General features: G+C 37.3%; 1 protein-coding gene across 3 annotated transcripts in view; it reads right to left on the bottom strand.

Moving 5' to 3' along the window:
- LOC145981899 (oxysterol-binding protein-related protein 9) overlaps positions 1-16,059 on the bottom strand; it is a 340,511-nt gene that overhangs the window by 311,774 nt on the left and 12,678 nt on the right. For all 3 annotated transcript variants that reach the window (XM_083115391.1, XM_083115393.1, XM_083115392.1), the window contains exon 3: positions 5,291-5,389. In XM_083115391.1, coding sequence (XP_082971517.1) covers positions 5,291-5,389 — 99 coding nt within the window. The remainder of the gene's footprint in view (positions 1-5,290; positions 5,390-16,059) is intronic.

The following is a 16,059-nucleotide window of genomic DNA, read 5'->3' as shown; positions in this document are numbered from 1 at the left end:
TAAGGAGTACACCATTCTTACTGTGTGTCCTGATCACAATAACGCAACTTTTCAGCACAACAATTACGCAAAAGCACACAACTTTCCAGCACAACAATATAACAGCTCAGTTTCCTGGTTAATGTTGACAATGACAACGGTGCTATCTACAGGAGGAAACTTAAACCTCTGCACTGCATCCAAACCCCCAGACCATATAGACGCGAAAGGTACACTGGTGAATATTTGTTGTTTTTGTTGAGGCGTGGGCGATATTACCCGGGATGCATATAAACCGGTAAACATACTCCAATAAATCTCGCATCCTTCCTTATTCATTTGCCACAAACCGCATGGAAATAATACTTCATTTACAAATTTTACACAACAAAGAAAACCATGTGTTTTAAAAAAATCACCCGTTATAATGGATTCTTTTTGTTTAAAAAATTGCTAACCATTGTTTTAACTGTATCTTTAGTCAAAATGAAAATAAATGTCTGATGAAGGGAGCGTGTGTTCTCCTGAAACATCACAACGAAAAACTGTTTTCTTATGCTTGTAATAACCGTAAACTACAGGAAAATAACTTTCACTTGTCAATGTGGAAAACTAATCTTTCATATTCACCTACTGCATGCCTGCCACAACAATGGCCGGTCATCTTGGTGTAGTGGCATCTAAGGGGTGACACTTTCTGCACACACACAAATGTCAACCTCACTTCTGCGTAGTGCACCCTGGACTATCAAAGCTCTGGCATCCGGACTCACGGCCCGTGTAATCCTCCTTGGGGTTTGTGGTGCATGCTGTCTGTTCCTTCACCTGTCTCATCTTATCACTAGGGCCCGGGAGTTTATGTTATAACATATTTTTCAACTGGCTTCGGATCTATTATTGGGGTGAGATCTTTACATATGTGATGAAAATCAGCCGAAATAGACGAACTTGACAAAGCATATTTTGACATTTCACCAATTTCGCATTTTTACAAAATATTTCTTCAATTTTGTTGTAATAAGACATATTTCTGTATAATTTCGTAATTCTCTCGCACATAATTGGGTATATCATAATTTTTTTCTTCGTAGCTTTAGCACAACGGATAGTTCATATTGTCGATGGCAGGATATGGAAATTACGGAGGAAGAAAGGTGCCGTCTTTTCTTAGTACAGAACAATATCATACCTCACTTTTTTATCCCGCCGACAATTGATAGCCATGCAAACATTATTGAGGCAAAATGTTCTCTCTCATTGTTGCACGGGAAGTAAAGGAGTTTCGTTCTCATTTGTTACCCTGCCCCCGTGTCAGGGCAACAGTGTTTTTTTCCTTATTGAAATATTTATTAATATGTTAATTAATTGGGTAATCAAGTGTATAAACATATATATGTGATTAGTGTAAATCAATTTATTATGCATTTTTAGGTTCGTATTATTCCATGTATAAATACCATGTAGCTCTCTGTTCTTTCTTCGTGTTTCGAACGATCAAAAGAAAGGCGGGCAGTTTAGCTGTTAAAGATTAAAAATTTTGATAGAAGGGCCATTGGCAACAGACGCCAACAAAACGTATATAAACTCCCAGATGAGAGTGGGGGAGGTCGGCTGTTGGAACTGAGACTTGGAAGGGAGAGGCTGTTTTTGCTTCGGTCAGCTAGGACCGGAGGACAGGTCTCCTGAAACGGATGCTGTAAGAGATTGGATTGCCGGGCAAGCTAGTACCTTGGTGTCCAGTTTACAGGTAAAAAGGTAGTTTGTACTGGATGTTATTTTGAAGTAATTACGGTGTGCCGGGCAGCCTAGTGCCTTGTCACCATGGAGGTTGAGAAATGTACACGTCGGGCGACCTCGCACCTGTTAAGACGTTTCTTGGAATAACGCGAGTCTACCTTGTGACAAGCGTACTCCTGATGTAATTCATGAAATGTAAAGCATCCAGTTACAAACAAAAGAGATTCCAACATCAAAATTAGAGTTTTGGCCCGATAATTAGAGAAATGAACGTTCGGATACGACTTGTATATACTTCAAATTTTACGATAATTAAACTATAGAAAATATCCAAAATTTCAGTTTTTAATTTCACAGATGCTGGACAAGGTAATTTATCCCCCTATAGCAATAAGGTTTCGCAAAGGTTATCCGTTGTCTCTTGTAGTTAATTATATAATTATGTTGACTTGTAGCAACCATGTGCATTGTCGTACAAAGAAAGATACCCCTAGACAAATCTGAGCCGATTACGAAGTGCATCGAACCTCGAGTGCGGAGGTAAAGTGTGGGGGGCCAGACTAGTAACACATTTCTTTGCCTTTTTCGCTTTTCACAAAAATCAGTCAAAAGTAAAAATAACATTCGGTACATTACAGCCCCTACTCTACTCTATCGGGTATGGGAGAAATTCTTCATTTTTCTGACATATTTGTAATTTTTCATGACATATTTTCCAATTTATATGACATAATTACATTCATATTTTACAGTTTTATAGGACATAAAGTCCCGGGCCCTACTTATTACCATTCATTCCGAGGGTATATGCTAAGTGTTGTGAAACATTAAACAGAGAGTTGTTAGTTGTTTCCACTAACTTTATATTTAAGGCAAACATAATCAAAAATACATGGATGAAATCATTTAACATCTACAAAGAAATTTCATTCACGGTAGAATACTGATGATAATACCCATAATTGGCATAGAAGAGAATACAATACAGAATACTTTTTAAAATTAAAAAAAAAATTGAAATCCATATTTTGATGATTGCATTCAAAAAGTACCAATACAGTGGTATTTTTAGGGATGCGACCGATTAATTGGTACTCTATCGGCCAATATAGGCATATCTGTGTATCGGTAAAATTACAGATTATTTTACCGATCCGATATATCGATAAATATCTGATAATTAAGTGCAAAATTCTGCCATTTTGTTGTAATTTTTATGGATAATCTCCAAACCCTAATTTCTAAAAAAGTAAATGTCGAAAAATGTAATTTCCTTTTCACTGCAGTCACCTTGAAACACACATTTATTAAGGAGGTCCATGAACCTTTCAGGTTCTTCAATCACCATTTATAATTTTATATCAGATCGGTAGAATATCGGTTATCGGTATTGGTAAATTTTATATTGGTATCGGCTTAAATTTCATATTGGCCCATCCCTAGGTATTTTATACTGTACAGCAGGTTATTGTATTTTATTTTCTTGTTTATAATACTTTTGTGAATTATTATTTTGTATACTGTTAACAACTTTAATAATACAGCGTGTTCCGTTCAAACCTCCCACATTGCAATTCATCATTGCTAAAAGGTTATGAAACATAATGGAATGTAAGTGGTACTAGACAAAAGAGATACTCGAAGAATTTTATTGCATGACCTCAAAGTTCACCGTTCTCTCACTATGCAGTGCCACAATCACACAAAGCACAATGGTGACTTCGCAGCACAATCTGTATGGTGAAGCACCTGATGGGAAAACCATTAACCTTCATATTCTCTCCAGCAAATTCATTCTTTTCTTGCACTGTAATGATTGATTTGGTCTCTGCATACCAGAATACAGATTGTGCGCTGCTGCGGAGTAGCCATTGTGCTTTATGCGATTGTGGCGCTGCATAGTGAGAGAACTTTGAGGTCATGCAATAAAATTCTTTGAGTTTCTCTTACGTCTAGTATCACTCGCATTCCATTGTGTTTCATAACCTTTTAGCAATGATGAATTGAAATGGGGGAGGTTTGAACGGAACATGCTGTACTTCTAATTACACTAAAAATGAAATACTTGCAAATATACTCATATTAAAAACCGATAAAAATCCATTTTAATACTGGAATACAACATCAATTGTCGTGTCTAATGACGAGCTTTTATAGTACGTTGCCAACTGTTGCAGGGAAGAGAAACAAGAACATTGTTGAGACTTATGAGGCTTATTCTATATGAAATCTCAAGTCAAGTCAAACTTTTACATTGGTTTTGATAACAAAAGGCAGAACTCATATTAATCACAAAGAGACCAACCAAGCTAGCTAAAGTTCTGCTAAAATTAGCCATCCACATTGGGCACACTTCTATATATCCGGATATACGGTAGCCAAATGATAGTGATAAAATGCTGATATGTATTCATGTATTAAGCATTATGTATTCATACCCTCACCCCTCCTCAACAAACCAGAATCTTTTCTTTATTTATTAATTTTTAATCTTTGTCTGAAGAGAAGAAGATCCTGTTAGAGGGTGGAAACATTACGTTTATAGTGTATTTTTTACAATAAATTTTGACTTGGTCAGAATTTTAGTGTTTTATTAAAAACAAAAGAAATAAAACTAGAAAGTTTTGCTTACGAGTAAGGTTAACCAGATGGCATGCAGCATATACCACCATACACCCTACACTACAACCCTGGTGGTAGTGCATCACAACTGAAATGCATACGACTTTCAAGATTTACTAATAACACAAAATCTCAATTATCGATTTTACAGGAGTCTGTAGTTAGAAATGTATAATGCAAAAAATGTAATACAGCAGAATCCCAATTTTATGTTCAAGAATTTTACATATTCCCACTTTATGCATTTTCATGCAGTATAATTTCTTTAGCCACAATCCTCTGAAGAATGAACAACTAATACAGGCATGCATATTTCGTTTTTGACGAAAACGCGATATGTGAAATAACCCATTGTAATGTTAATTTTTCATGTTTCTGAAAAGGTGCATTTTCCTACCCTGTTTTGTCACGAAATAATGCGAATGAAAATTAGAGTTTATTTATCAATGTGACACTTTCAAAAGTCATAATTATCCTGCAACTTATGCAAATCACCGATGATTGATTAATTCTGCTGTAAATATTTCAGAAGCAAACATGGACCCCTTTATAAATGAATAAACTCAATACTCTGGTAATGATATAAATGTGCTTTTGGAGGAATATGTTTATTTTGTGTAGTGAGAGCAGTTTTTAAATCAAATTTAGGATTATATTCACATTTTTAAAACCAAAATGTCATTTTATATACTGCTTTTTCACCGCTATAACAGCAAAATTTTATTTTATTTACCACTTTTTCACCACTATAACAGTGAAATTTTATTTTATTTACCGCTTTTGAACCTGAAATTGACTGTTTTTATACCAAAAACTTTGCTTTTTTATTAACAAAAAATATGTGCCTCTAACAATTAGAGTTTCTACTGTATATAGGGGGCAAGAATGTTAAATTTATGATGCAAGAAACCATAAAAATAATACAAAACAGTATACAAATGTGGGTACTTACCTTCTCTTGGTCAATCAACAATTGTAAAAATGCATCAGCTTCAGTCAGTTTCTTGTCAAAATCTTGAAGAGTAGGCCTTGGTCTGCTTGGGTCCCATCTCTACAAAGAAACGATTTAGTTTTACAAACACAAATTCACTTTGAATGGAAATCTCCATCTTATTTATGCTAACCTATGAATGTTGCTGACAATGGTTCTACATTAGAATGCAATGTTAATCCAACATTACCCATTTCTTGTTGTTTTAACTACTCGTATAGACAATGGACAATGTGCAAATTAGCATTGCATGTTTCTGCCAGCCTGGTGCATACCAACATCTTATGTTTAGGTCAGGTTATTCTGAATATGTTTTGTTTGAATTTATTTTAAATTCACGTTAGGCTAATAGAGACTGGACCTACAGTTTAAAGTGGGAACAAACCTCTGGTAAAATTCACCATGCCACATATTCCACAAGGTATATATTTTATGGGACAGGATGACCTGGAAGGAATGAGTGAAAAAGAAATAATTATCAGTTTACCGAAAATGCAAATTATGTTAGTTTGTATTTATGTAGAAATATAAATTACCTGTTACAACAACTGCTCAAAATGGCCACCATTGTTTTTGATACACTGATTACACCTTTTTGATACTGTTTTACAGACGCTATTACACAATTGTGATTTGATTTGCTTTTGTGCCACTTTTGACTAATTTGTGAATATGGGGATGAGTGATGATATGATGAATGGACACTCACAAATATCCATGCCCAGGCCAGGATTCGAACCCGGGACCCTGGCGTCATAGCGCGATGTGATAACCACTCCGCCACAGGGGCAAGCTTACACAATTGTGGTGTGAATATTCGTGAAAAATTAAGATCTAAGAGTTCTTTCATGTGTTCCAATTCTCACGGCTTCATGGCAAAAACTTTGTCTTTCGGAATTCTCCACATGGAGAAATCACAGACCTTGCAGGCAGTGGCGTGCCCAGGATTTTCAAAATGGAGGAGTTATGCACACTTTTTCTGGTAGTCGCCTCTCATTTTACCATCTTTTCCTACCTTTGACGTTCTCTTTTTTAGGAATATTGGGCCAAAGGGAGGGATTATGACCCCCACCAACCCCCTCTTGGGCATGCCACTGCTTGCAGGCTACTCCATGGTTACCTTTCTTCCTTTCCACTTCCTGAAGTGCTCATTTGATAAAAATGGTTAGTCTGCAACAAACAGGACGAAGGTACATTGAACATTGTCCATCATAGAATGGAGGGGATCGTGAAGGTCCGTCACTTTGTAGGAAAAACTAAATATGCTGTCCAAGGCAGTAATTTATTTTATTAAAAACAAACTAAACGTAATGTTTCAAACTTCTAGCAAGGTCTTCATCAGACTCTGTATCAAGTATCAAATATGCATGAAAGAATGTGAAAAAGAAGGCAAAATAAATAGCCTATGGAAACAGCTGGAAAAGAATGGCTATGAGAAGCACGATAGACTGGACATCAACAGAAGAAGGAAGAAAAGAGGAAGGGGAGAATTGGAAGAGAAAGAAAAAGAGGAAGAGAAAGAAAAAGACAAAAGGTTTGGAATAAGGAGTATGGGGAAGACCACAGAAAAGATATGCAAAGTGCTTAGGAAAGCGGGCATTAAAACTTACAGGAAGGGAGGGAGAAGCATCTTAAGAATAGCGAAGAATGCAAGCAAGAAAAAGGAAAACAGAGAAGAGGAAGGGATTATCTACGAAGTGAAATGTAAAGAATGTCAGAGTGTGTACATAGGAGAAATGAAAAAAAGGCTGAAAGACAGGTTGAAACAACATAGGGATGATGTACGACTTAAAAGAGAGAGAAATGCAATATAAACACACGAGAGAAACAGGACATGACATAGAGTGGGATGAGGCTAAGCAGATAGGAAGGGAGAAGAGAATGCTAGTGAGAAAATGGAAGGAACCAAAGGAAATAGAGAAGAAAGGTGAAGAAGACACAATGAACTGGAATGGGGGACTTAAGTTAAACAAAGAATGGAAGAAGGTGTTAGAAAGAGTGGAAAGGACAAGAGAGAAAGAGGAGAGGAGAAGGGAGAAAAATGAAGGAAAAAGAGCGTGAGATATTCTATATGAATATCTCTTCACATTCTATATGAAAGTAATTATGTTTAGCCTTTTAGATGAAAGTACAGTTGGAAAGTGAAAGCCACCTGCTAGAAAGTTCCTAACAACTTTCTAATAGTCTGGAGGGAGTCATGTTTGTGTATATATAATGAATGCCCTTTTTGTGTATCTTGTTACATTTGTACTTGATACAGAGTGTGAAGAAGACCTTGCTAGAAGGTTGAAACGTTACGTTTAGTTTATGTTTTTAATAAAATAAATTACTGCCTTGGTCAGCATACTTAGTTTTTCATAATCATGGAAACAAGGCTTAATGGTGTTACACTTTGTAGGTTGCAGTGGTAAAATGACTCATGCCGAGCCATAACAAATAGCTAAAACTATTTCATGAAGTTTAAATAATTGGAAAGAGAACCTCCAAAAGTTTATGTTGGTACTGGAAGTGAGCCTAATTATATGCATGCACAGGACAAGGGCAAGAATGGCAAATGAGAATGCAAGTGTTTTGCACTTAAGCCCTGATCATAGGTTGTGCCCGCTTCAGAAGAAACTACAGTACATTTTGGGTTTGGCTCAAAATGAAGTTGATCGAGCACTTGCAATGTTTCTCAGATGGAATGAAGCAGGACTCCTGCCCTGGAAGCACAAATGAACTAGAAAGAGGAAAAATCTCTTGTGGCAGGAACTGCCAGGATTTCTTTACGCAATTTGGAAATAGTAAATGTCAAGTATCTCTTTCCAATTATTTACATTTTGGGCCAGTAAAAGCAGTAGTTTCAGAAATGTGATGTTTCCTTTTTCACTAGTATTTTCCTAGAATTACTTCCATTTCGTTGTCATTTGTTTGTTTCTGCCTGCTAAGTACAAGAGAAAGACAGTAAATAGGTCAGAAATAGTTGTGGATCAGCACGGGCCTGCATATTTCGTTCTTGACGAAAACACATTGTAACGTTAATTTTTCATGGTTTTGAACAGTGTGAGGTGCATTTTGCTACCATGTTTTGTTACAAAATGATGCAAAATGAACTGCAAAATGCTAAATAAACCCATTTTTCACCGTAATAACACCGACATTTTATTTTATTTACCGTTCTTGAACCCGAAATTGACTGTTTTTGTACCAAAATTTTGTTTTCTTTATTTACAAAAAATATGTGCCTCTACTTATTGCCTTTGGCGTCCTATTGACAGCATTAATTAATTAATTGGAATAACTACAAAAAATACATGGTAAATTTACACTTATCTCTCTTGTAGTCTACGGTTGTTACAAGCATAAAACACAGTTTTTGTTGCGGCATTTCAGGAGAACACACGCTCCCTTCATCAGACATTTATTTTTAGTTTGATTAAAGATACAGTTATAATAATGCATTAAAATTTTTAACAAAAAATAATCAGTTATACCGAGTGACTGAATTGAAACGCCCTAATTTCAAATACTTATATTAAACATATTATACAGGCAAGAACAGTGTGATTGGGGTATATGGTAGCTTAGCTGTGGAAATTTCAAATAGGTAATGAATAGTAAGGATTAGTTTATTTTGTATCGTTCCAATGCTGAAAAAGAGCAAACTGTGTGGTGGTACGCAGAATTAGGATCCATTATTGCAGTTCAAAGACGGTTGCGTGCAAAGTATCACAGAGACCCTCCCGATGCCAAGAGGACCAACGCATGGAAAGCAGCGTTTCTAGAGACAGGATCTGTCGTTAAGAAGCATGGTGGTGATCGATTACGAACATCAGAGGCATTTGCACGAAGTCCCAAGAAATCCGTTCGTACGGCGTCATGTGAGATTGCTCTCCCAAATTTTGTGTACGAACAGATTTCTTGCAATAATGGATCCCAATTCTGAGTACCCAGTGTGGTATTTAAGAAATTTCCAGCTGGAACATTTTTAAATAAATTGTACACTGCTCTTAAGAATACGAGGCTCACTATTTATATTTTGAGCCTTGGCAACACTGATTGAAGTTAGGCGCGATTTGACGTTTGCACGGAATCGTCTGGCATTATTGACCATAACGTACTTCAAATGTTTTGTCAATAGCTTGATTCGTGTTGTTTATGTTGCCTTGGAGATTGCGCGACAACAATAAAATAGAATTAACTCGTGAACATTTTCGTGCGATGATTTTTTACGATTTTCGACGTGGATTATCAAGACAAGAGTGCATCGATCAACTTACTTCCACATTTGGCGATGAAGCCCCATCCGTTGCCACTGTGAAACGCTGGTATAACGAATTTAATTGTGGCCGCCATTCGCTCACTGACGAGATTCGTGAAGGTCGTCCAAAATCAGTTGTTGTTCAAGAAAACATTGATGCTGTGCAAAACCTAATACTGCAAGATCGTCATGTGACATACTGTGAGATTGAGGCAACCAAAGGCATTAGTTCCACCAGCATATATAAAATATTACATGATCATTTAGCTGTGAGAAAGGTACGTTCTCGTTGGATCCCACACAATTTGACAAAAACTCAAAAAGACGATCGCGTTAATTGGTGCAAACAAATGCTCAATAAATACAATCGTGGTGCTTCAAAAGACGTATATAAGATTGTAACAGGTGACGAATCATGGATATATGCATATGAGCCGGAACGTAAACAGCAGTAGACTGTATGGGTGTTTCAAGATGAACCCAATCCAACAAAAGTTGTTTGCGCTCGAAGCACATCGAAACAAATGGTCACCTGTTTTCTCGGGAAAACTGGTCACGCGGCAACTGTGCCTTTAGAGGAACGTAGAACGGTCAACTCTGAATGGTACGCAACAATTTGTTTGCCAGAGGTCTTCGGTCAAATACGGAAAACAAACAAACGCCGTCGGATCATTCTTCATCAAGACAATGCCAGCTGTCACACATCTCGTCTATCAACCGACTTTACGAACAGTCAAAAAATCGAATTGATGGGTCATCCGCCGTACAGTCCTGATTTGGCACCCAATGACTTCTTCTTGTTCCCGAATGTCAAGAATTAATTGCGTGGACAACAATTTTCGTCGGCGGAAGACGCCGTTTATGCGTTCATAAACCATATTATGGAGGTGTCTCAAGAAGATTGGAAAAACTGCTTTGACAAATGGTTCGAACGAATGCAAAAGTGTATTGACCATAAAGGAGAATACTTCGAAAAACAATAAAGCAGTTTTCAACGCCAAATTCCTGTTTTTTAATTGTTATGCTCAAAATATAAATAGTGACCCTCGTACCACTATGTTCCAGCCAGAACTCTGAAAAGATGCCTTGAAAGCACCATGAAGAACATGAAGTCCGCAGCTTCCTATTTCCAGCAATGTTGTACTTTCTGGCTCATTAATAGCCATGTTTTCCTTGAAAAAGGTGAGAAATTTCCAGTTAACTGCTGGTCCATCCATGGATATTTGCACTATGTTTCTCAAATTGATACCCTTTACACCTTCTTGAAATACCAGTAGCAAGTCACTAGCTTTGGTATGGCCCAGAAACAAAAATACAATTTTTTCCAGAAAAATAGTAAATTTCCCTCACCTTTCCAGAAAAATAAAATTCTGTGACTTTTCCAGGTTTTCCAGACTAGTAGACACCCTGTTATAATGATACATGTGATACAAAAATCACAAACATTAAAAAAACATACTGTATTTGGTTATTTAAAACAAAATACAGAAAAAAATAGAACCAAATTTCAACATTCCGATGAAAAATTTCAGGCACCATGGTATCCTATATTTTTCTACTCCTGGTCAACAATATTGGCAAACTATCAACCTTTCCCAAGAGAAATAATGAACATTCATGAAGAAACACACACAGAATTGGTTTCTCAATACATCATCATTGGCTTTAAGGTGTTGCACAAGTGTGACCATGAGACCCAATGTAAAAGAATATTGTGACATCTTCGATAATACTGTAATCCAACTCTCACTAAAGATGAAAACCCCATTAAGAATGAAAAAATACATAAAAATTGGAACATCAATGTAAATGATATTTAGTGAGTGGAGATGGACCAACTATGGTCTAAATTTACCATCATTTGTATTGGGTTGGCAACTAAGTTCCCGCAGTTTTTTTTAATTGGAAAAATCTCTATGACATTAAATACGTTTGGCACGAAGGTGTACATCATGCGAAAGAGAATATATTGTTCTACCTAAATTTATGTTTCTTTGTTACTAAGACACATTTTTTTGTTATTTACAAATCATTAAAATGGAATGTCAAGTTGAGAAGAATGAGCATTTTCGACACCTACTCCTTTTTGCCTTTAATCAAGGTTCTAAGGCCGCAGAAGCTGCTCGCAACATTTGTGCTGTATGGAGTGGGTGCTATAGCTGAAAGAACCGCCCGTGATTGGTATGCGAAGTTCAAAAAAGGAAATTTTGACCTCAAAGATGCATCTCGTTCTGGCCATCCAGTTGAGTTCGATGAAGAGCGATTGAACCACCTGTTGCATGAAAATCCGCGTCAAACAACAAGGTAACTGGCAGAGACAATGGGTTGCTCCCACACTACTGTAGAGAAGCATCTTCACTCGATGGGAAAGGTTCAGAAGTGTGGAGCATGGGTGCCTCACACTTTAAGTGTCACCAACAAAAATCAACAAGCCACAATCTCCGCTGGTTTGCTTGCTCGCTCTTCATCGAACTCAACTGGATGGCCAGAATGAGATGAGTCTTTGAGGTCAAAATTTCCTTTTATGAACTTCGCATACCAATCACGGGCGGTTCTTTCAGCTATAGCACCCACTCCATACACAGCACAAATGTTGCGAGCAGCTTCTGCGGCCTTAGAACCTTGATTAAAGGCAAAAAGAAGGAGGTGTCAAAAATGCTCATTCTTCTCAACTTGACATTCCATTTTAATGATCTGTAAATAACAAAAAAATGTGTCTTAGTAACAAAGAAACATAAATTTAGGTAGAACAATATATTCTCTTTCGCATGATGTACACCTTCGTGCCAAACGTATTTAATGTCATAGAGATTTTTCCAATTAAAAAAAACGGCGGGAACTTAGTTGCCAACCCAATACTTGATACATTGGTCACAGATCGTTAAACATAACCTGCAACCAAGCAAATTTAACCATGAAGAGATTCTCTCAGGCTATCGATCAGGTGCGTTGTGGAAAGGATTTCAAGTTTTCGAGAGCTAACGTCACTCTCATCTTCAGGGTAGAAGTGCAGTCCTGAGCATCAACCCGGCGTATAAGTGTTCCTAGAGGCTGATGAAGATGGGGGACCGTATCTGCTGCGTCCACGCTGCTGGTCGGCTATCGCTAGCCAGGCTTTGTCTAGTTCGTGCCCCGTGTTGCGATTAAGATTATTTTTTTTTTTCCCATGAATGGCTATTGCTTCTGCTCTGAAGATGAGTGTGAAAGCTTGGTATCCTTTCCACAACTCACCTGTTCAATAGCCCGAGAGAATATTTTCATCATTTATCGACAGGATAGCTTCAAGACTTGCTTCAAATTTAACCACGTTTGTACAGTGGGATCCATGAGTATCACCATGCAAATTGTCCATTGTGTACTTTATTTGACACAATAAGAGCTTGAAGAATTAAAATAAAACTCAAAACAAGCTGTTGACAACTTCTGCACCAGCATACATAAAAATCCATCGCTTAAAAACATGTAGGATCTAAGAGAAAAATTAATAAAAAAAAGTCATGGACAATTTGCCAGTAATACTCATGGATCCCACTGTACTATAAATTAAACCACTCATTAAGTTTCCAATACCATCCCCAATTCACCCAAGCTCATATTTCTGACAACACTCACTCAACCAGCTTCACTCGCCTACAGTGAGTATCTGATCTTGCACTCTGCAATCGCAATACCACCTTTCTCCTACCACTAAGGGTAGTTAATGTTTTAATAATTTCTTGCAAGTTCACATAACCACAGCTTGCAAAAATTAAACAAAGCATAAATATGATTTACAAGTCATTGACTATACCCTGTACCAGCTAACTGTAGACCAGGCGAACGAGAACAATTCTCTGCGCAAGTAGTGACACCCATGAAAAGTGAGAGAAACGGGATTGCGTAATGGACAACTGTCTTCAGGTTCGTACGCTTGGTTTAAGAAATAGGAAATAAGGAAATATTAGGGATATAACAACAAGTGCACATTTTGAGATGCCGTACATTTAGTGTACGGACTATGGTCTGGACTGACCGTACGGTTGGCAACGCTGCTCTTTCATCACTCAATTTCCCTTCTCCTCCTCTGCTCCACAGTTAACTGGGACAGGATATAATTCAGATGTTTCAGACCCGTTGCCAGATCCTTCCCCAGGGGTGTCCAAAAATCACACAAAAGGATAAAAAAGGAGTAAAAAGTTGTTAAAAGGATAAAAAGAATTGACACCTGCATGATTGCCTACATCATTATCTAACGTGCAGCAGTAGACCCGCTTGATAATTCCCTATTCAGCAACACTCCACCCTTACCGGGCCGCTTCTGGCAGGAAAACACCAATAAACAACTAAATAGGCTCGTTAGTCCTGGGTTCCCATCCCATTCCTCACCAGAGCGCTCGGAATCAAAGAATCAATCACAGGCAAGAACATACTGAATTAATGTTGCAGGGTGATTGCTGAAACTCGCAGAAATGGACTTTATACATTTACTTACAATTCAACAAAACAAGGCTCGGATTGTTCCATTAATTCTCTAATTTACATTATTTACATTTCTCTAACTTGAGCCTCACGGTAGAACTCCCAAGTGGAAGCTAGCATCGGCGGAACTGCCTCGGGATGCTCTTTCTCATGGGAGGCCACTGGAGACCGAAGATCACTCTCCCTTCTGCTATCCTTTTCACACACACACTCTGTCCTGTCCTCTGTCAGAAGCCATATTTATACTTCCTCCCTCGTCGCAAGGGGGAGGGCTGAAAGTCCAAATCTTATCGGCTCTTTTAAACTACACTGAACCATGGAAGAAACCCAAGCATACAGAGTTATACACAAAACATAAAAAGAAACAAAAAACAAATACTGTTTGAAACAGTATTACTCCCATCACCGAAAAAAAGAGCTTACCCAACTGGTATTTTTGTACTTATTTCAATCTCAAGTCTTTCATTCATTTTACCATTTTTTATTCTGTTATCCCTTAATGTGATATCTGGACACCCCTGAGAAAGGGCCTGGCAACAAGTAAATAATGCAAGAACTTGTAAACCACACCTAACTAGTGACTGATGATTTGTTTAATATTTACTGTTTTATTTATTAATTTTTTGAGTGAGTGTTTTTCCGATTCCCAACATTAAATTCCAAATGCATATAATGCAAGCAGAGGAAATATCTATTTGGGTGATGAATATAAAAATGTGAAAGTGCTGAAAATCACAAAGCAATGTGAACAATGTCTGCATGAGTGTGTATGTTTCTTATAATTGTTTTTTTAACGTTTCAAGCTAAAAGTTCCTTAAGCATCAAAACAAAATTGTAAAAGTCACTAAAAAAAATTACGAAATAATTAGGGCTGAGCCGATACCAATACTTGAAAATTGTAATAATTAAAAGTTGTGCAAAATATTGATTAACGTTTGTGTGTATTCCACTCAAATTATATACAGGGCCTCCCCTATGGCACAGTGGTAGCGCCATCGCCTTGCAATCAAGGGGTCCCAGGTTCGATACATGGTGGAGGCACATAGTGGTTCGGATCCCACTTAAAACTTCAGGTCCAGTCCCAATTAGCCTTACTATGCATAAAGTGGACTTAAAAACACCAACTCAATCAATTAAATTATATGCACAAATCTAACAAGTTTTGCTTTGAAATATTCAAGAATGCCACGCAACATTTCCCAGTGCCAATTTATCCTGGTAATTATGCAAAAATTCAAACTTTCTTTTTAATTTGGCACCAGTTTTGGATGAAAAAATTTGATAACAACATACAGTAAACCCTCATTAACACGAATCCCGAGGGACCGAAAAGTCAAGAGTTTGTGTTAAAAACATTCGTGCTAACCGGGGACTCACATCTTATTGTTGCAAACCAGTTCTTTCTACATATTAACCATTTATAATACGTATTATGTATATCATCATAGAAAACAGTACTACAGTAACTTTTAAGAAGGTACTCACAGATCATTTTCTGGTGAAAAATTCCTGTATATTGTGCTGTCGCAGTTGGGAACCAAATGTGGTAGCTTCACGGCCAACTGTACTCATAGCTTCCGTAAAACTAGCGGTCAATTCGAAAATTCTTGGCAATCTCACTTGCTTTTCACTGAATTATAGGTCCACTTAAAGGTACATTTGAAGCACGCACATGGTTGAACCATTCTAGAAGTAATGTTTCGAGATCTTTGTACTTAGCACTGCAAAGTCACTTAGGTTTGTTCCTGGAACCAGACGCAGCAGCATTAAGAATGTTTTCACGATCCTTAAGGATTGTAGATAATGTAGATTTGGCCATTCCATACTGTTCAGCAATTGTCGTTTTGTTCAATGCACCACGGTCTACTTCCTCTAGGATTCTCAGTTTTGTTTGCAGTTCTATGCCTGTCTGCTTCCTCTTGGCAATGACTTCCATCTTACTGCTTGCAACTTGATGTTACTCGTGCTGGCTACGTTTTAAAGAATAGAAAAACACATCTGATCACACAACTGAATTTGTTGGTTAATTACG

Source organism: Lepisma saccharinum, chromosome 30 (genome assembly GCF_977018435.1).
Source record: "Lepisma saccharinum chromosome 30, izLepSacc3.1, whole genome shotgun sequence".
Taxonomy (NCBI): domain Eukaryota; kingdom Metazoa; phylum Arthropoda; class Insecta; order Zygentoma; family Lepismatidae; genus Lepisma; species Lepisma saccharinum.
This window is presented reverse-complemented; position numbering and strand designations above follow the sequence as displayed.